We start from the raw sequence: 22,660 nt of genomic DNA on the forward strand, positions 1-22,660 counted from the left end.
GATGTGTGTGTCGTGTGTGTGTCTCTCTTTCTCTCTCTGTATGTGTATAGATCTGTGTGCACCGTCACCGCATGAACCTTTATACATAGAGTCGCGCATATCTTCTTCTTCACGTCATTTCCGTCACGACATCGACGCAGGCCACGATAGTCAATAGCTTTCTGATAGTTGATCGATATACGTATAATAATATATCTTGTGTAATCTTCCGTTTACCTTATCTCCGACTAAATTGTAATCTATATATATATTTATATATATATATATAGGTATATCTTCTGTGTGTTTGTGTGTGTGTGTGTTTTTTTTCTCATTACTGGAAATATACTTGGCAGTTCACGTCTAATAGTACAACGAAGCATTTTTCTTTTCCTTTTCGTTCTTTCATATTCCTTTTTTTTTCTTTATTTCGAATTTCCTTCCTCCTTCTGTTTTTCTCTCACGCGCTCTTTCTCTCTCTCGACTTTCGCTTCAAACTCTCGTTCTCTCTCTCTCTCTCTCTCTCTCTTTCTTTCGTTCTCAGTTCGCGTTCTCAACGACAACGGCGCAAGACACGGCCAGATCGATCCGATCGACGACCACCTAACCGGCTTCCGATCGAGCGCGTTGTATAATTGATATGTCAGTGGGTTGTTTTTTTTGTTTTTGTAAATTTTCTTATGCTCGTAACAGCGAACTTCCAGCTCGTCCCGGGGAAAGCGTAGTTAACTGCGAACGCCAGCCGTCTCCCTCGGCTCCTCAGGGTTATTTCCAGCTGTTCGCTGAAACAGTCGACCGACAATGACACCGTGACCACACACGTTTAAGGTATATTCTCAGTGTTAGGATATGATGAGGCAGAGAGAGATAGTCGGGTCAAGTTCATTGAATACGAGAATATCAGCAAACATTGGTGTGTGTTCAGTGTCCTTTTCACTTTGATCATTATTCAAACATATTTTGATGTCTATAATATAATAACAATTTACATCATATTGGTCGGAAGAGTACAGAGAACTGTTTCGTGTAAATAAACATTAAATAATTATTACTGTAAAGGAACAACACACATCCAAGGTTGAAAATTTGCAATTTTTAAGAAAAATTAATTTTTTCAAAAAGTGGACGTGATCGGAAAAAATGGTTTGCAGATTCTTCAGCACAGAAAGATCTATTGGAAACACGTATTAACAGTTATGAGGTATTTTATGTGTTGAACAGTAATTATCGACCTCGATTGGCGAAGGTGCTTGGGGAGCGAACTTGCGATGTAAATTCTTAAATGTCGCGAGAACAAGCAGTATTATGTCAAAGAATTCTAAATTTAGGAGATAGGTCGTGGAAAAACGATTGCATTACAAGCAAGTAAATCAAGATGTAGGGCGTTTAAATTTAGAATGTTAGATTCGCAAGGGCATAATAAATATTTACTTGAACACCTTTATTGTTGGAGTTATGATGAGATTAGTAGTAAATCATCATGTTAACAATAACATTGTTCGTCGTTCGTCTTTCCATAACCTGTCTCTTAAACTAATAATCCTTCGACGTGCTAATACTTTTTTTATAGAGAATGTCGAATTGCAACGATTAATGTATAAAAAATATCATGATTTCATTTTACAAAGTGGAGGTGACCTTGAAATCTTTGAAACTCCTCCAGGTGTAACAAAATTATTACTACCATATTATAGCCCTCTGTATAATGAAGAACATTTATCAATGGAATATTTTCACGTCTCCAAAAATAACGGAGATATTCTAGTGATAATTCGTATTGGATCACCCTCTGTAGTAATCAACAATTGTCTTAATCTTTTATTTATCATTTGATATTTTATATCCAGATTACTGAAAAGTATCTTTAAAAATTGTCATTTAAAAAGTATATTTAAAAACCCGTATTTCTACCGTGCTACTGATAGAAAATATAGTTATTAGTTTATCGTGATCACCGTGAGCAATTTTATTCGACCGAGGATTCCAGTTTTGCGGTCCAGTTTACCATACTCCGAACGAAATATCGCCCCGACTCTGTTCATCCTCGTTCCAGCCCGTCATTCCACGATAAAACAGAAATATTACAACGGATCGAAATTAGGCGGCTGCGCAGTCCTAGTTTCAAGCGGCATATTCAATGAACTTTTCCCATTTTTACCTCCGGGTCATTAGTATATATGTATATACCAGCTACTCCATACCTTGGTAATATATTTCCCTATTCATGGTCGGACAGTTCTTCGGTCCCTGGTGGATCCAGAAAAAAGGAACAGAAGTTTAAACAATCACGTACATAAGCTCAAACAAGGCCGTCGGTTGTTATCGTTACCTGCACATTGAAGTCGATGTTTGTTCGAACAGGGCGATGATGTAGCGGTTGGGGCGGTCTGAAATTATTCCCGAGAGGCGCGTTCGGATGGTCCTTGTCGCCTTGCATCAATAGTCGCAGTGCTAAAAGCTAAAAAAAAAGAGAACACAGACAAAATGTATCAGCTTTTCACATGGATTCTCACCTTTACATTTTGTTTCTATCTTGGATAATCGTTTATCTTCGAATGAATCGATACGATTGAACGCTGAAAGGAAATTATACGAATCAAACGATACTGTAGAATGTTCAGGATGATTCGATGAAAAGAATTTCGCACCGTTAATTAATATTGATGATGTATAGGGGAATAATCAGAAAATCATGCATGCACCGTAATAATAGTCCATATAGCTTCGCTTTATCGGGGTTCGTGGTAAGTATGAAAATATTCGATACATGCGGCGGTATCTCTCCACCCACTCGGTTTTTTTTTTGTTTCAGAGTAACCCACGACACATTGTTCGGTTATTTTGCATCTCTTTGATGCCGTTGGGTGTAACTTGTCGCGGGAAATTAGCAAGTATAATCCCATTCGTTCACTGATACAAGCTAACCACCAGAAGTTTCTTGAAATTCGTTTCGAAATTACGGTGTACTAACGACTTTTGTCAATGTAAATATTAATATAAACGGTTTTTGGGTAATGTACAAGGTTAGTAGTGTGCTAGAAACATTAAGGGATGTTTTATACGTGTCAAAATAAAACGAAAATCACGAAATTGTGTTCCAGGTATCAGTTTCTAAATTATCAACAACCGAAGGTTAGGGTCAGAAACACGCCAATCGGACTGTTTTCGGTCCCTCGACCTCCCAGATTCTTCGCTTGTCCTCCAAATGTTGTCCCCGTTTACTCTTAGTATAGTGGTAGCCGTCGAGGAAAACACATCTAGCTGCGTAAATACCACTCGTAGAAGAGCATCTGTGTTTTTTTTTTCATAATCACATTAATTTATTATAGTGAATTTTACCGTTTAATTTAATTTAATTTATTTGTCATTTATTCTCCGCGTGTTGTGTGATTTCATTTGTGTATCTGACCGAGTAAACGGTTTTATATGAAGATAGTTCAGACTCGCCTGTGCAGTTGTTCTACGCCACTTTTATTGGTAACAAAGATAAACGTGTATTTTTTTATGAGACGACACCAATGTCCACGCAGTGACTGTCGTGTTTATATCGCTTGTACGCGAAATTGTTTCATTTCGACTAAGTAACTATAATAGTGGACTCTAAATTCATTTCGAGTCGGTAACTATAAATAAAGGGAGGTGATAATTATTTACGTGGGACAAGGATAGAAACAGTCGCAGCTGGGCTTAGCACGTGAATGTTTTGGTTATTTTTACTGCCCCGTCACAGACAATAGAGATCCAGAGTACAGAATCCATCCTTACGGTGATAAAAACCAGGTGCATTGAATCTTCTAAATACAATCAATATTAAACTTCAACCTTAGACCCCATTTTTTTTAACGTCCTGTATATTATCCTCGCACTGTGTGTAAAAACTGAAACCCCAGAAAAATTGGTTATACAACGGGAGAAGGATCTGTTTTCCACGACTAAACGCGTAAAAAGGAACAAAAGGAAGCGGCCTCTAATCCTCTACATTCAAAAACAGTGGCCGCCTTCTCCACATGAATCACCCTCTATCCCTCGAACGAAGCTACGAGCAGAGATTTCCGCCCTCTCCATTAATTACACCGGATTTTGCTCTCAACGACACGGTGTCGACATAATTTTCCAGTCAACAATTTTTTTTTTCTTCCCCTCCACACCCTCCCCGAGAACGGGGAACAGGTATACTTCTCGTTTGCGAATAAATCGCGTGCACATCGTTGAGATTAATTCGCGCGTGTCCACGCGACCGGGGCTAAATAATTACTCCTTCGCCGGGGCACGAAACTTGTTTTTCCACACGGCCTTGACGCGTATTAAATACCAAAACGAGTTTTACCAGAAACATTTCCGCTTCTGTGCGCACCAAACAGTTTCGAGTACTTTATCCACTCTTTCGACGAAACGAAACTTTTTCACGTGAATGTGCGTGAACTCTTAATTCTAAATACTTTAATGCGAAACTTGTCATTCACATCGGAAATATCTATTTTACCAAGACCTCGAGAAGCAGAGTGTGTGTTTCTTTTTAGTTCACGTCCATTCAATATGTTAATTTCAGAGCACTTTTTATTACTCTAAGTACAATGATTCGAAAGTTTGTTCACGAGGGGCTCTTACTTATATTTGACCAAATTACTCACCAAAATGCGAATTTTATTTCGAAATTACGAAGAACTTGTCAGAAAAAAGGATAAAAGTAATGATAAGGAGAATATATAAATCCACTGTGTAACATTGCTATAAAACCACCCTAAAATTTTCAATTGTTATGTATTGTGATTAAAATAAAAACGAACCAGGTATGCAATGTTTGAAATCGTGTTGACAAATAATGTTTCTCCAGAAAAGATAGATTGTATTCCCTACAATAGCGTGGTTTGTTTTTATGTTAACCACAATACATAAAGATTGAAAATATTAGAGTGGTTTCATAGTTATGCCACGCAGTGTAGAAATTGCATAAAAGTTTTGACACCTAACTATTATTTTACAAGTCTGTGAATGAACCTGTGTCACTGTACTTCGTCCCCATTTTTTTTTATTCACTCACTCATCGTTCCCCTCTTGTTTTTCCTTTACTCGGCTAGCCATTATTTTCGTATTCTGTATCTGACGAGTATTATCATTGCATCGGTCCAATTTTCATGAATCGCCCTGTATATATTAACATTCCACGGTCGACGGAAGAGGGAACGGCGGCAATTCTGTGAAATTTCACAGTATTGTAATTTTATTCCGCTCTACATTTTCTTTGCGGGGCCATTTTTCAATTATCGAATCACAGATCCTCGAGGGAAACTCTTTATTTCTGTCCTTCGTTCACCGCGGCAATATCGCAGGGGGGTTGGAGGGCGAGAGCTCGATGCACTTTTGTTTCCCGTCGACCGATATTTTATTTCATTCGAGAACAGCAAAGTAATTTATTCCGCGGGCGGATTTTTCGAGTCGATGATTAATTTCGGGAAACCGAGCACTGTCGCGAATGGTTTAAACGTCCGACAAAAGGGCACCGCTCCACGCTTCCGTCGGAAGTCAATGGACTCTCCGATTGTTGAATTCCAGGCCCATTGTTTACTCCACGTTTTTTTTTTGCACCCCAAAAACTGCGTCGACTCGACCTTTCGATCGCGTAATATTAAAACGTCGCCGTGAGATGAAACGGTGTTTATTTGTTCGTATTTTTTTGTTCATTCTCGGAAATGGCCGTCGGCACACGTGTCTCCATTTGGCTGATTGATTCAGCGAATTTTCATCGGATTTCGATGCTATTCGAACGAAATCGACTCAAAAGCAGCTGTTCGAAATGATAAATCGGTAATCCGTATCGGTGAAACAAACGACTTACCGTTACGCACCCAGTTCCTGATCGCTTAAGAGTAACTATCGCGGATTTTGTCAACGGGTAAATAGAAAAATTGACCAAAATATGTTCTATCTTCGAATTGCTACTCACAAAAGTGCAAAAGCAATAATAATTAAATTGTAATCGGATTTTTAATGTAAAAATAAATAAATGATGAGAATCATACATCTGTACCTCACTCTGAGCCATAAAATTTTACATATGAACTTCAAAATATTTAATAATTACTCAGTAATTTTTGGGAATAAAATTTTACCTTAATCAACTTTTAATATATGGCGTCTATGTACCAAACTGGACAGTAAATTCAAATATAAAATTTTATGGATTAATTTCTCGAAACTGGAGGTAACCAAAAATTTATTTACTCTGTCAAGGGTTTCAGTAGGTTTGAAATAAAAAGCAAACCTGAATAATCTTCCTGAAACTCTATAATGTCTACTGATCAGAATTTGGGTTCTGATCATGAACTGGGCCCGTAACGGTATATCCGTTATTTCGTTATTCGTCTCCGGCTGAAATTATTGTATCATTTTTAATACCATATTCGACATCACGTTTGAAAATCTTTGTGTTATCCTAATCGAAACGAAACCTCATTACTCCGAAACAATGCACTTTTGCTTTCTATCAAAGAACAATAAACCCCTGTATTCATTATTTCAGGGTATTACGTTTTTAACTAATTGACGTTTTGAAATAAAATATCCTCCCCTTCCCCGAACCGATTATTCTACTTTCCATTTATTTCCCAGTTTACGGAACACTCCCACGACATCGGATATCAAATTATCATAAAATTATTACGACGCTCAAGCATCAAGTAGGTACCACTCGCTTCGCCCGCTTTCATTAATTAACCAGCTCGTTATTTCATTGTCCAACAGATACGGTGGTTTCAAAGAGCGGTAAATCTCGAGGGAGATAAAGGAGCCACGTAAACCAATTTCCTTTTGTTCAGGAGCGTGTGCGAGCCCGCGTGCGCGCCAGATTACCCGCGGTGTATCCTGGGCCACGCGAAATCGTTAAAAGAACATCAGAAACTACTTTCGTGCGTGAGTTACCGCGATTCCTCAAGTCGTCGCGGGCACCCAGATACGATCCCCAACAGGCGGCCCTGATGGAAACAAAATGAAGTTCTAGGACCCTTGAACGATCAGGGAACTGCTTCTTCGATCCCCACGAGCCGAATAAGGTCAACCCTGGAGGCGCGATATCGGTCGCGCGAAAATCTGGCTCGCGTCCTTTCCGAGGGGTGGGGGCGTCGAACAAAATGCTTTCTCCCCCAACCCCAGTAGACTGTTTAGATGATATTTTGTTTACACATTTTGTTTGTAAAAGGGTCAGCACCCTGTATATTATAGAATCGTTTAGTAGAATAGGTCGGTCGTTGGTCAGACTGCCATGCATAGACTAGCCAGCGGAATAATATGTAAAAGTGGGCATCACGTGAATCTTTGTGAGAAAATACAAAGAAAATATAGAATAAAATTTTGTCATTCTCGGCTTAATTTTCGAAAGTCCATATCTAAATAATAAAATCCTTTAGACACTGTATCTATTCTTGTTTACGGGCACCTATAACAGGTTGTCCCCAACCTCTGTAGTATCTCGTGACGATTCTCACCTGCTGCTTAGTGATGTATATCGGTTTGTTCAGGATGATCCACGTGGTGGTCTCGTGGCAGGCCGGCATCGTGGTGGAGCCGTCGTACGTCATGTAATATTTCGTGTCCGGCAGGAGTTCCCGCACCACGAAACGCTTAATCTCCATCGCCTGACCTGTGTGCACAATCGGTATCGATCGATAAACGCGGCATCTGACAAGGCACCGTGACGCGCATACGTACCCCAATTAGCATCGACGTGCCTCTACATACATACACACACAGACACACACATCCGCTACCGAAATGTAATACTCCAGCCCGCTTACAACCTGCCCGCCGCGTTTTCCCAGTCACTTAAGAGCTAATAGCCGGGGGAAGAGAAAAGTTCGCGTGCACCCCACTGGCAATTTCGCGATCGAACCCTCCCAAACCTCCTTTCCTGTGAACGTGTCCTGGAATATCGTGCGATCGAGGGAAAGTCGAGTCCTGCACGAGGGTGACGTCGATTTGCCCGAGGAATTTTGAAACGGATGCTACCTCGCGCCTCCGTGGACAGCTTTATACACCTTCACGAAGATCGTGATACATACGTGGGGCTGGAGCAGCGTCGGTTTATCGAACGGTTAATAATGAGGCGGGTTGATTTTATGCACCATACCGATCGTAAGCATCGGAACCTCTTTAGACACCTGGCGTCGTGGATGGATCAGATGATTTCGCGTTTGGATGGAAATTTGTTGCTCCTTAGGGGACGATGACACACTAACGGTCGATAGTGTGGGACCAGTGTTCATGATTGATGGAACAGTAACTCATTATTCCGTTGGGATATAATAAAAATTACGGAATATCTACGTACATTCCGTGTACACAAATAATTTCCAGTTATCTTTATCGCATTACTTTTATCGAGTCGTTGGATGGTAACTTTTGTGAGAAATTTTCATCCGAAAATTCCGCATCTGGATTAGAAAATATCACGCGAAACGCCGTCTCACTGTGCCGAGATTTCTGTTCCGAGGTGAAGGAGTATTTATACGTTTTAGTTGCATTGGAAAAAATGAGCATCCTGACGGAAACAGCCCTCTGGGGCTGACCTCATACCACATATGTCACTTAAAGAACCGAAAGGGGTGGGTCGTAATATATCAAGAATGGATTTTTCTTTCTATCGGTCTTAAAATTTATAGCGCCTGCTTCATTTTTTTTATGCCCTCTGTATCATTCGAAGTTTCTTATAATATTTTCATCGAATTCGTTAATTTAACGAATAAAATTTCAGACACCATGTTTTTAACCCCCTAAGTCAATTAGATTGTATTTATATTGAATTTCTTACCCACACCGAATAAGGGTGAGATTTCACGAACTTTTCTATCGAATCTAACGAGAATAGGCCCCGATAAGCCCCTCTGAACTCGGATCTGTCCAGAGGGGTTGGTAGTTCTCGCGTTTTCTCCTAGACGGTATTAAATTACTGGCGGCTCTCACCTCCGTATCTGATCTTATCCAGCTGTTCGGTGAATATCCGTAGCTCCGGGTTTGAGAGATCCCCCACCTGAAAGCCAACCGAGAACGGGTATCTATGACGTATCGCTCGTTGCGATCTTTCCTCATCGCCCGGTCCGATCTCACCGGCCGAGATATACCGCGCGCGACAGATTAGGCATGTACCTGAAGAAGCAGCGAGATCGCGACAATCCCCTGCGCCCTGTGTAACGCGTCCGAGAAGTTGCTGTACAGCTGCGAGTTGAAGCCAAATATTTGTAGCTGCGAACGAAAGAAACATGATGTTAGTCGAAAGCTTATCCCTAAATAATGAAAATTTTTCTTATGAAAAGGGAAGAGGTTTTGGTAAATAAAATATAAGTAGCTAGTAGTTTCAGTAGACTGTGCATGTCATTAGTCAGACCGAAATATGTGAAATTTTAGGACAATATAAATAACAGGGTGATCGATAACTGGTGGTGCAACAGGAAAGGTGGTGATTCTGGAAACAAAAAATAAGTCGACAATGTGGAATGAAATCTTTTCGTATGAGGCTTTACTTTCGAGAAAATGGACTTTGAAAATTAATCTGAAATGCGTGTATTCATCGTGATCGTAAGTAGAAACAGAATGCAATGGTCAGACGCACTAGCCAGGTCCCATTCAATTGCACGGGCAGTCAACAGTTTTTCGAACTTTATATTCTCGAAAACAGAACCTTAAATGAACAAATTTTTGTCCTTATTTTCTACTTATTTTTACATGTAGAAACGCCCCTTTCTGAGTGTACCATCCTATATGTACAGGATGGGAAAAGGGATAGGTGGAAAGAGGCTTTCCTTCAGGAATGCTAGTGGAATAGAACAGTAAGTGTTCAGACGCCCGTCCGAACAGTTTAGGGAAGATGCAAGGGAAAACATTTCGTCTGAATGGAAATAGGAAGGAATGTGTATAGCAAACAGGGTTGAATTCTTGGCGTGGAATCAAGAAACGGAAGAATGTAAACGGGGTATCTCTTTAGCGATTTAAGTGGAACAGTAGTCCGAATGGTCAGGCGCTCGCAACAGACTTCACGGAAAATACTAGAACAATATTTCTCTTGAATAAATATGAGAAGAGTGTGTACAGAAGACTGGATAATGGAATTCTTTCCGTGAATCGATAAATAAAAAACAAGTTTTAAGATTGTCAGTAGAATACGTCGGCCTTTGGCCAGACTGCTATAGATGTTTCAATTCGTCGTAAGTGGAATAAGAATGTCTGGTCATAAATCAACACCTACTTCTAAAAAGAATCACTTATACAGTATATTCTTGGTTAGTACAAGAACATGTTCCTTCAACATCAAGAAAATTTAACTCTCGTGCACTGTTTAATGTTCCATTGGACGAATAGAATCAAATTAAGGAAATATACTTCCCTATCGCTAGATTATAATACACGTAAGTTATCGGTGTGAAATTACTTCACAAATTTCCATAAATAACAGATACAATTATCGAGGGAATCAGACATTAGCTTCGGGTGGAATCAACCCAGTCTGTGCACTAGGGGTAAACAAAGACCAAAAAACTGAACGAAAAAAGGATTAATCGTGAAGCATCAAATTGATCAGCCAAAGAAAATACATTCACCTTGAAGAAACTCAAGGTCATCGTGATATCTAAAAAAAAATTCAAATTTGATCCATGCGTAGCATCCCTTAATAGTTACGTTTTCTGATACAATCTATAGATAACAAATTATTTTAGATAGTAGTTCTTATTGATTCATCCTGTATTTTTAGAACACCCGAAGTTGTGTATTTGCAAACACAAAAAATTCTCCTACCAGCAAAGTGTTAATTATTTTTCGGTGTACATACCTCCGCCGGAAACGCATGTCCATCGACAGTGTGCTCGCTCCCGGTTCGATCGTCCAAGCCGAAGTGCAAATGGATCTCGTGGAATTGATAACGGTAGCTCAACGGACCGTTCGATATGTTCACGGGATGACGCGTGTCGTTGTCCACCGCGAAGACAACGCTGTGCCCGGTGTTCGCCAGTACACCGGCGACTTTGTGCTTGTCCAGATGCAACGGCTTGAGATTCGGGTCGAAAAGAAGTCTGGCCGGCTCGAGGTTCACCGGCGATTGTCGTCTGCCCTTGTGGCAGAGCCACCAGTCCGGATTGATCAGACCCCAGAAGCCGGGACCTTCGTGATCGTTGCGCCAAATTAAACACACTCGAAGCACCCGTGGGTTAAACGGGCATCGATTACCGGGAAAGCGCGGACCCTCGAGACCGTTAACAAGTTCGATACGAAGTTTCCGCGACGTTAAGCCCGGGGATTAGCGACGGTATATGAAATTATTTAGGGATCAGGGAGGAGGAGGGGAGAGAGTCAAGTGGCAACGTGTTTATGATTTTATAAAATTAAGCTAAAAACAAGCTCTTCGACTCTCAGCCGGATAGTTTTTGGATTATTCAATCCCTTGGGAACATTTGACGACTGAGATTCGAACATCCCTACTTCAGAGGACGAAAAGGAAATTTTATTGTATAATTATCTGTTTTTCTTTTCTCTTGGATATATCAAGATGCTCGTTATGAGAGAAATTTCTGGTTTTTTTTTAAACGAATATTTAAATATTCTTTGTAACCCGAAGACAGGATACCACTTAACGATTCGCTGGTCCGCGAGGGAAGAATTCCTTACCTGAAATACCGTCGTAGGTCCACCATTCCTCCCAGCTGACGGGCCTAGATTCTGCAAATAGTTCGTTATCAAGAATTTCCGCGATGTCGTTTACGGTACAGCAGTCCTTAACCTAGAACCCAGGTGGCACACGCCTTGGGTCAAGTGGCAAGGATATTTGGCCACACTTCGCCCGAATAACGAGCCACTCGGTCTCAATTATACACTTTCCCGTTCCGCGGGAGAACAATAATACCCGAAAAGGATTCGTCCCCAATTCCGTCCGAAAATAAATAGAAGAAAGAAAGGGGGAACGTGTGCCGCGATTGATTCCCTTCAGGTTAAGAACCACTGATAAAAGACACACACACACAGAAACATTGTACGCGTGAGTCGATATGGATACCTTGTATCAAAACGATAACGAACACTCCCCAGACGCCCAGGAAAACGGAACTGAATGGGGCCATTCCTAGCGTTGCGCAGTCTTCGTCAATTGAACATCATTCGTCTCGATTCTACGAAAAAAAAAAGAAATATGATACCAGTTGATCGATCCTCGAACACGTGTTTAGGAGATTCGCTCTCCCACGTGGTGGCTGCCAATCGTGTCCCAATAACTAGGGAACGTAATTGTCTGATAACAAATAACGTCACTGTTATTTAACTCGTTATTCCAAGAGCGCACTGTATCAAACGATGAAAGATCAGAATTCCCAAATGCCCACTACAAAATGGAGAAATCTTGATCAGTCCCTCGAGTAACTGATCTTCCAAATTCACCGAGGCGCGAATCGTGTTTCGTGACGAAAGAATAACGGATATCGATCCACCAAATAAACAGGAATGTCAAACCGCGGGGGTGAGTTTTAATTGGTTGGTGTCACGCGACGATCGCCGACGAGATCGCAGGGGCTACTGAACCCCTTTCTGTGTTCCAGGGGCACCGGTGTGTGTCTTTGGCGGAACGGCTCGAACACGAAAGAAAAGACAAATCTGCAGTCATCGTTGTCGGTACGCTCGAAAGGGGGCGGTGTTCCCCACTCGTGTCCTCCCCTCCGCCTCCCTCCAACCACCCTCTGTCGTCCACTCCACCCCGTTCCATACGACACTTCACCGATGTATTCTTAGGTCAGGGAAAACTCGAGAGTGTAGTCTCTGTTCGGTAAGTTCGATCGATCGATCCGATCTCTCGTATCGGGCCCGAGGATCGCTGGGACACCCCGGAGTGTCTCTAACCTACACCGGCGGAATCGAGATAAGAGCCCTCCGAACGCGGTGTGTCCCGAGTACGATGACTCGGCTCTCACCCCCCATCCCACCCTCCATCCTCTCTCGTTTTTCTTTCGGCCGGGTGTCTACCCCAGACGGTTCTTCATTGAATTTCGACTGATTGTTTCGTTCCGACGCGAACTCTTCCTCATACGTCTTTTGTGCAACTTTTTCGCTGCATTCTAACCGGGGAGTGTTAAGATGATTCCTGTGCAATAAGTCGATCACAGTATGGACCGAAGGATCGTAGAGATTTTTCGTTCGTCCGTTAAGTACAGGGTTTTTTTTCGAAATCGTGGTACAACTGAGAAGGTGATTCCTCGTGTAAAAGTATGTCGAGAATGTGGAATAAAATGTGAATATTAAATGTGAATAAAATGAGAATTTTAATATTTGAAAAGATTCCTCGTGTGAAAGTAAATCGAAAATAGAGAATAGAATTTATACTTAGTTTCCAAGATAATTGAGAAATTTAATATTTAAAACAGTGATTCCTCGTGTAAAAGTAAGTCGGGAATATAGAACAGAGTTTGTTCGTGTGACACTTTGTTTCCAAGATAATCGAGAATTGGAATGTTCTGCCTCATATGCGTGCAATTGAATAGGACTTGGCTAGCGCGTCTGTTCATTACATTCCGTTTCTACTTATTGCCCAGATGAATACAGACGTTTCACGGATGAATCTTCAAGCTCGATTTTCACGAGAATAGAGCTCCCTATGAGAAGATTGTATTGTATATTTTCCACTTACTTTTACATCCTTCTATGGTTGTATCACAATTTCGGAAACACTCTGTATATGTATATAAAAATTTCATCTGCGTGATAAGTTGATTCAGTTAGGATAAGTTAATTACCGTGATCGGCGTTGAATATTTTAGTTGTTTATCGAATGTCATTGAATTTCCTACCAATTATTCGTGAGGCGTCACGACTTTTCCTATTCCCGGGCAATTCTACCAGGGCTGATGAGTTGATTTATCGAGTAATTAATCAATTCTCTTGAGTGTCGATAACCACCTGAATTTTTCATTCAGTGATATAATTGTTTCGGTCGAACGGAGCTCTAGAAGTGTCTTTATTTCATTGTTAATATTTCAGGATTCTTAATAGGGTGTTGAGTCAATATATCTATAAGGAATCGTTTGTTGAAAGTATCGACAGGGATTTTACTTTCTTATTCAAATTTTACTTGCCGCAAGAAGGCAACTGTTTTCTCCTCTAACGCAATTTTTTTCTATTTTATTTGCAATCGACCGTTTGCTTAGGAATTTCGACTAAATTTGAAATTGTTTTATCTACCATCCGATCGAATTAAATACATCCAATTTTAACTACGAAGAAGACAATTCAGATAAGTGATCTAACGTATTAGAAAGCTACTGTCTTAAGTCGCCAATATACTTTCGCCTCAAAACACCTCACCGTCCTTGTGCTCGGCAAAAATGGCGCAGAATGGTGTGGAAAAATAACAGAAAATATTCTACGGAAATCAGATTTTCCGCCTTTCTTCAAAAAACGAAGAATTTGACTTCTTCTTTGGTATACTCGAAGCAATGAAAATTTACTCACAATGATTATTCCTATCGCAGGATATGCTGGTAACACTCATCTATAGGTTCACTTGATCAGGCATTCCATGATACAGTCAATTGTCCCGTATCGACAAAGATTCAAATCTTTTGTTTTTTTCAAAGGGAGCCCTTCTAGTTCGAATACTGTCTAATCAGTCGTAGAAAGAGGAGGGTCTCTTCTCTCTTCCACTCGAGTGCAATTATTGGAGTCGAGGGCCCTAGCCTTCACAGCCCTCGAAATATCCTATATACATCGTTCAATTCAACGACGCTTTTGTGTTCCCTGCCTATTTCTCTCCGCCAATCGAAAACTACCCCCACCTCCTCCCAAGTAAGAACGACGTAGAATAATTAAAACCTTCTTACCCCACGGCGAAGTGCAATGACTCGACTACTCACGGTTCTCATTGATTCTCCTGCGTCGACTCATCCCATGGAATGCGTCTGGACTAGTTCAATAATTTCTTACACGAGACAGAAAATGACAGAGAGAAATAGAATCGGTATCAGGGTACTCGGAAAGGCCAACGAACACACTCTCTGGGGGTTGCACCATCCACATATCCCGTGCACATACACACACTCACACACACTCGCGTATCCTCGCGATCTCGACACCCCTTAAAGCGCTCAGTCAGTTCGATCGAGAAATGGATTCCTCCTTCTTTGTGAGAATCGATATATTTCCATTACGACTTAAGTAGCCTATAAATCTATCTTCAAAAGATAAAACAACAACAAAAAAACACAGACACACGCACGGAAAATAACCGTGTGGACACGCCGAGAGGAGAGAGAGACACCGAGAGGAGAGGTTCGCGTAGGGTAGGCCGCGCGCGACTGGTGGGAGAGGACGACGAGAACGTGCGAATCGATCGGCAAAACGCGCGGATGGTGCGGCCAAAATTTTCGCGTGACGAGTAAAACCGGGCGATACCGTTCCTCCTGACTGCGGAAATCAATAAATGGCGATCGTCGAGGAAACGTGTAACCGTAGGAATTTTCCCCCGTTCCTGGGGATCCGTTCGATTTCTCGGAATAACACAGTAGTGTCGATTCCCCAAAAGCCCATGAAGACAGCAAGGTACCATGGAGCACAAACGATCAGAGAAGCAGGTTCTACTATTACGACTGATACTGACCGTGGGAACGAGCTGTAAAACGACGACGTTTGTCGCGATTCCCTTCGACCACCTTCACACCCCTGTCTTCCTCCTTCGTCACGATTCTTCCACCGGTTTTCTCACACCACTCGCAAACACACTTGTTTCTTTTGTCCCTACGAACGGACTGGTAACACACGAGTACAACAACCCAGCCGAATTATCCGTGGGAGACGAGGCACGAGGGCCGCTGCTCCTGGTGGCCGATAGCAGAGGCGCGTCGAGGCTGGCTACACGGCAAGCCCAGGGCCCTAGAGCCTTTTTTTCCCTCACGGAATAATTTCGTTAAAAGGCGCGCTCTATGCGCCTCTTGCGAAGGAACGACGAAGGAGGAACGACTGCCCTACGAGCGCCAGCTCTCTGTATACGTTCCTCCTCCTCCTCTTACCCTCTCTAACCTACCTCTCTTTCTCTTCCACCGATCCGTACTCCATCTAGATCTCTGTCAGTCCTTCCGGTGGCTCGACACGCATGCGCTTCCTCCCCCGTGGCACCCACCCTCTCTACGATATCGCTCGTCTCTCTCTTCCTCTCTCTCTCTTGGTGTACTCTTGCCTACCCTCTCACGGTTTTCACCCTCTATTCTGCTTTTCGTACTCGTTCCTCTCTATCCTTCTCCACGGAGGCCGTGGCCCTCTCTCCGGTTCACCCCCGACATCGATGCTTCCGGACACGGTGAAACGAGGGTTTCGCGCCTCCGCGGGGGCCGACTCTTTCGGGCATCCTCGGTGGAACAGGAGGTGTGCACGTCTGCGCAGTCGGCGCTCGGTCGGTCGCTCGGCCACCAGGACTCTAGTGCTCCAAGGACGGAGGCCACGAGAAAGATGGTGTGTTTCTTCTTGCTCCCTTCGGCGGTGATGGGTGGGTAGGGTGTCTAGGGGGGTGGAGAGAGAGAGAGGATACATCTGTACCGGTTACCGGAGCTTCCCTTCCACCGCGATCCCTAATGAATCGACCTTTTCGAGATGTTTGACCCTCCTTTCCCAACCCTCCCGCACCACCTCCCCCTTCCAGCGAATTCTCCCCACTCATCCTTATCCATGGGAATAATCAATGGGCCGAGATGTTATCGAGTCACCAGGCCAAGCTGAATTCGTTACTCGATCCTCTGTTTAAATTGGCCCCGTTGCCATTTATCATTACTAGGGACGGATTATGTTTCTTTTTTTTTTTTTGTTCACCCGTCGCTGATTAATTCGATCAATCATCGGGGATAGGACCCCACCAACGATGCAAATACGTCCAATCGGACGTTTCAATCGATGAAGCCTGCACATGGGAGTGCAATGAGACACAGGACCACGGGTCGATCGAGAACATTGTAGGTTGTGATCTTCTTCGGTGGCGGGGTGAAAGGATTGTGATCGAAGGGTAGGAATCACGTCAGGTTTGTGCTCTTGATGGTTCACGCGAACGCTCGTCTATGGGGAAACGGCCACGTGACCAGCCAGGATCTCTCGCGCACGGATACACGCCGAAAAGCTCCTCTGACTGGTCGACTACCGCGGAGCCGCTTATCGATTTTCAAAGCGGCGGCATTGCCCGAAACGCGCCGTTCGCTCTCGCCAGGCCACTCTCCTCGTCGTGTTTCCACGATTCCGCCAGCGTGTGCAAGGGGACCAGAAACAACCGGAAATGTGGAAACTGTGACCACGATCTGTGTGTGTATGTCCTACTGCCGAACGCATAGAAATGTGCTTGAACTGTGGCCCCTCTCGATTATCGTCCCGAATTCGGGTCCGTGCCGGGACAATAATCTTATAGGGAGAAATGCTTCAGACCCTCGTAAATTCGTTTTTTTCCCTGTGAGGATAACGATTGGACAATAATCGTGTAGAACAAGCCAGAAGATAATCGAGAGGAGTCTGTACAGACGTGATGTCGTACACGGTTATAGTTGATCCTCGATGAGTGTTCGAAGGCTCCTCCGCACTGAATATTAAATGTTTCATTAACTAATGGTCATATGCGGCTGTAACAAATATCATTGGCTTCAGAATCCCAAGTTCTATCACGGTGCTAAATTTCATTGAAAAGTTAATGTTATACTTGGGGAACTCTCCTTGTCAGTGCCGAGGAGCTTCCGAGCACTCACCGAGGATTTACTGTATTGAATTTTTAAGCTTACGATTTTATTCGAATAGAAGTACATCATTTCGGCTTCATACAAATTGTATTGAACCAACATCGGGGTTAGATTGTCATAGACACTTTCCAAACCCTCCAAGAATCCACCGACTACAATCTTTGAATTTCGATCTGTCACAAGATCCGCAATTTTACGGTGATTCTGGTTATAACGTACCTACTGTTTAAAATTACACAACCGAATCAATGCAAGGTATGTTTAATGCCAGTTGGAGGGGAGGGGGGGGGGGGGAAACTATAATGTTCCATTAAAAAGAGATCAATTCTCTGGGACGATCTCCCGGGGAAACGGGACTTTTGCTTACGAGGCTACAATATAGCCGCATTTAGCCTACGTACGCGGCTGCAACCGATTGCAGTACGTTCCTCTTACTTTGACGGGGGTTTGCAGGGGGGCGGAACGGGAGATGGTGTGGGCGGGGGATATTGAATTCGCTGCGAAACTTATGTTTGTTTTATTCATGCTGAATGCCAGCCTCTGGCCAGCCGGCGGGACACCAATGATTATGGGTTATCGATGCTGTTCGACGCCGTGGCTCATGGATATGCAAAAATCATCCCCTCCCACCACCCCCGTCACCGCGACCAGATATATTGGCCAGGATAAAAAATTCGGTGTTTGACGAGTCGCGGGAAAGGGGTGGGCAGAGAGAAAGAGAAAAACGAATTCGTTTTCGTGTCACGCCGCCTATCCAATCCCCCTTTCCTCCACACCCACCCTCTCATCCCCTTCTCGCGATGCTTGTATTTAGTCGTTCGGTGAATCGAATCGAGTAATTTTTCCGTTCCGATTCCCGTTTTTTTCTATGTCTCCCCCTTGTTCGTATTCGACGGGGGAAACGTTTAAATCAACTTTCAGAATCTACGAATTCTTCTCCCCCTCGCCCTTTTTTTTAGTTTCTCTCTCCTTGTGTGTGTCGAATTTTTTTTATTTTCCAGTCAGAAACTAGAGAGAGATATAGAGGATCGAAGGGTGGGAACGGCGGGGGTGAAATCGATTCGTGGAAGCAGAAGTATTTGGAAAATTGATTGACCGAATCGGAAGTATTTGGATTCACGCTGGTTTCGATAATGGATAAGCTGAAAGGATTATTTTACTCGAGGGGAAAAGGGTTTCCCTGCAAGTATAAGTTTTTCTTTAATTTTGAACTCCTCGAGTTCCGAATCGATTTAATTAGCATCGTATGACTGTGTACACTTGTTTGATAGTGGGGAATGTTTCATTTTTTGAGAGGGATTGTGCCATACAGAATAACTGTTGCATCTTGTGTGGGGTTGGAATTACGAGGGCGAAAGGTTAAGTCCTTCTTTTACCCTCACATCATCTTATTTCTTGAAATAAATGTTCTGTCTCGTCACATTATCTTATTCTTAAAATAAATGTGTCGAGGACCAGCAGCGTTCGATAAAATCTAAAAGCGAAAGGATTCTTGCCTTGACGGCAATAACGCAGGTGGTAAGGAAGTAACGACAATGGATTATTGCCTTGAAGGCAATATCCCGTCATCTGTTTGTAGCTACAGCCACGAAACGGGACCTACATTTTCTCTGAGAGCGTTGATCTTCCAGGCGATAGATCACGAAATATCGACAATCGTGTGACGTCCTGTAATTAGAACCACGTCGCGTCTTTCGAAAACGGATTACACTTTTTCAATAAAAGTACCTTTCAGACTTCTTGCCTCACCCTCCTGCTCTGAAAAAGGATTTAGAAGTCTCCTGCGTGGAAGACTATGGAACTTTTTAATTCCTCGTCCGTACGAAAATCCTTTTGACGGTTGAAAATTCCAAATTCCAAACGGTTCGGAATTTCTGCACCGAGAGGCAACACAGCGATGGGAGGGACGTGGATGTAATGGATTTGTTTCGACAGCGAAGAGGGTTGCATCAGTGATGCAGATGACGCTACGTCCACGGAATTTGTAATGCGTTCCTCACTGGCTAAACTAATTTTTCTTTTCCCTCGATTTCAAACCGGTACGGTTTTCAGTCTTGGTATCATCGTCCTTTATTATTAGAATTATAAATAATCACAATTTGAATGCTTCCATTCTTGAATATTATACACTGCGTAGCATAACTATGAAACCACCCTAAAATTGTCAATCAATATATACTGTGGTTAAAATAAAAACGAACTACATTTTTCTAAGGAATATGATCTATCCTTTTATGGAAAAGCATTTTTTCTTAACACGATTTCAGACGTGGCAGACTTGGTTCGTTTTTATTTCAATCACAATACATAAGAATCGAAGATTTTTGGGCGCTTTTATAGTTATGTGTGTTTATACGAATCACGTGTCTAAACAACACAGAGAGGATAATTGTATATGTACTGTTTCCGTAACTTTGATTGTATCGTAACAAAGTAATGAGTTCCCATTCCATCAATCATGAACTCTGGTCTCATACTTTTAGCCGTTAATGTACGTATACACTCTAGATTCTATCCTCGGTCCATACCTAACATACCCCGGAGCCAAGACCAGATTCTCTCCATAACAGAATCGTTTTCCAGCGTTCCTAAGCATTCGTCGTCACCGCAAACTGAGGGGAAACGGGAACGGAAACGCAATACCCCAGTCACACGGTGTGGCCATTATGAAGTCACCGTAGCGTGTACGTGGGCCCCTGTCGTACATGTGTAACTTGACAAAGAATGCGACCACGAAAGCGAAACGCGACGCTCGACGAGGAGAGGGAGGGGGGAGGACGGTATATAACCTCCGTGGAGCAGACAAATGTCGATGGCGAGCAACAAGTGTCGAGGGGGTCTTTACTTCTGACAATGAGTACAAAATCCGGCTGACTCGAATACGCGAGCAAGCAGTTCGGTGTAAGGGGGGTATTTCATTCAACCTCCCCCCCAACGCCCACTGCACCTTCGCCTACACGAGCTGGTGGACAGTTACGTTGGGTACGTGTGTGTGGAAAAAGGAACGAATGGATATGGATTATTTCTGTTGTTAACGATTGTTGGATGACCAACCCTCCTGTGATTCACTGAAGGCCCTAATTAATAAAGGTGATCAACCTACTGAAAAAGAATCGAGAAAGACTTATTCACGCAGTGGATAAGGTCATCGCGTTGATTCGTTTGGGTATCCATGATGTAGGTTTGTTTATGCAAGACACATTTGAGAGAAAGTACGTTATTTTTTTCAGAAGGAATTTGTTCTGTCGAACCATGTATGTTGAACACTTGTCGCTAGACTGCGGATTTTATGCATTTATAGCCCTCTTTGAAATACAATAAAAGGCGCGAAAGTTTCATCATATACAACGAGGTTTTTATGTTATTATTAACTCAACGAGATACTTAAGGTAGGCAATAAACCTCACCGTTCCTTCTTGTCTATATGGATCACGTCATAAAACTTAATTTTGCATAAAAATCCACAGTCTATTATCGCTTATATTAATCCGGGATACATTTTTACACGTACTATTTCCTGCTTATATCCTATATATACAATGTACACTAAACATCAAAATTCTATTCGTAATAATTCAATCGTTCGTTCTAACGCTGAGGGACGTACGCCCATTCGTGTAATCGCTGTGTTTCAATTCAGAGCCGTGTCACGGCGTGTGTCACGCGAAAAAATCATGAATCACAGGCGAACTGTCGTAATTGATAATTGGCCGGGAGGTGGAATTTACTTAATAAGCGATCGCGACGATAAACGCGACGTAGGGGTGTGTATGTATGGAGGTCGCGATTTGTCGTCGTTCGACCCTCGTAAATTCCACGAGTTCCTACTCCATGTGCTTTCATCGCGAGCGTGGAACCCGATCCGTATCGGGATCAGATATTACCGACGACCGATAAAATTAACACGGTGTAACGATCGTGTCGCGCGCAAACTTCAATTCGCTTATCGTACGAACGCGATCGACGAGTCGCGCGTTGTTCAAATGAAAATTGTTTTTGTCCCCTCCCCCCTCAACCCTTTGCGTTGAGTACAATATACACGGCGGCAGTGAAGCTCCATTTGTACGGTACATTAACGGCCGGTTCGTGTTTACTGAATGGAAAACTAAATACAGATGGATCGATTAAAACGTTCCCACTTTTTTTTTCTCTCTATTCTTGTATGTAGAGTGTGTGCGCATGTGTTTGTGTGTGTGTGTGTAGACGTGTTTTTTATTTTTCAAAGTCGTTTCACGCTCGGTTAGCTTGCTCTGCATAAATCAAGAGAGTAAGAGAGAGAGAACCACCCTCCCCCCCTCCTCAGATGGGTTCCATTCGAAGATTATTTCACATTTCATTTGACGGAAGATTCAGTTGGCCCTCGTAAAATTACACGGTACCTTTATTCGATAAGTTTTTCACATTTCATTTCACGCAAGATTCATCGCGCCCCTCGTAAACCCACCACCCCTCGCAGAACCTCCATCCGATAACTCTTTTTCCCCCATCGCGTTTTATTTGCTACTACGTTCTTCAATTTCCCACCTCCCTGCAACCCCCCTTCCATCCGCTAAGAAGTTGCGCAAGATGATGTTACCTCTCGCGTTCGATTCCATTGAACCCTCCCACGCCTCCCTCCTCTACCCTCGTTTTTCTATCGAGCTCTCGAACACGATCTTGGTTTATCGATGATTACTCGCATTGATCGAGACGAACGGCGGTTTGATCAAATTCCGTTACCCATTTATTAACCATCATAACGCGTATTTCTCGTCTGTCGGGATCGAATTTGTGTGTTCTTTCGAGAATTTCATTATATCACCTTGCGACACGTTGTCCCGACGAGTTTATGATCCACCGGACATCTGATGGGAGCGGTTATGATCTGCCTGAAACTTATAGCTGTCTCTCCTGGGACAATTTTGAGGGGATCCTCTGTTGTCGTGGTCGTCGAGGTCGTCGAAGTCGTTGTGGTCCTA

The 22,660-nt window shown here is 42.8% G+C and overlaps 1 protein-coding gene across 1 annotated transcript; it reads right to left on the reverse strand.

Annotated features, from left to right (window-relative positions):
* Nucleotides 1-611: 611 nt before the first annotated feature.
* On the reverse strand, nucleotides 612-15,648 carry LOC107186268 (carbonic anhydrase-related protein 10). Its single transcript, XM_015574100.1, has 10 exons — nucleotides 15,596-15,648; nucleotides 12,014-12,125; nucleotides 11,629-11,679; nucleotides 10,796-11,124; nucleotides 9,118-9,213; nucleotides 8,935-9,001; nucleotides 7,461-7,615; nucleotides 2,309-2,437; nucleotides 2,181-2,226; nucleotides 612-761 (listed from the first exon to the last, which is right to left on the reverse strand). The coding sequence occupies exons 2-10, from the start codon at nucleotides 12,075-12,077 to the stop codon at nucleotides 745-747; spliced, it is 954 nt and encodes a 317-aa protein (XP_015429586.1). The 5' UTR covers nucleotides 12,078-12,125; nucleotides 15,596-15,648; the 3' UTR covers nucleotides 612-744.
* Between the last annotated feature and the right edge of the window lie 7,012 nt (nucleotides 15,649-22,660).

This window comes from Dufourea novaeangliae, unplaced genomic scaffold (genome assembly GCF_001272555.1).
Source record: "Dufourea novaeangliae isolate 0120121106 unplaced genomic scaffold, ASM127255v1 scaffold64, whole genome shotgun sequence".
NCBI lineage: Eukaryota > Metazoa > Arthropoda > Insecta > Hymenoptera > Halictidae > Dufourea > Dufourea novaeangliae.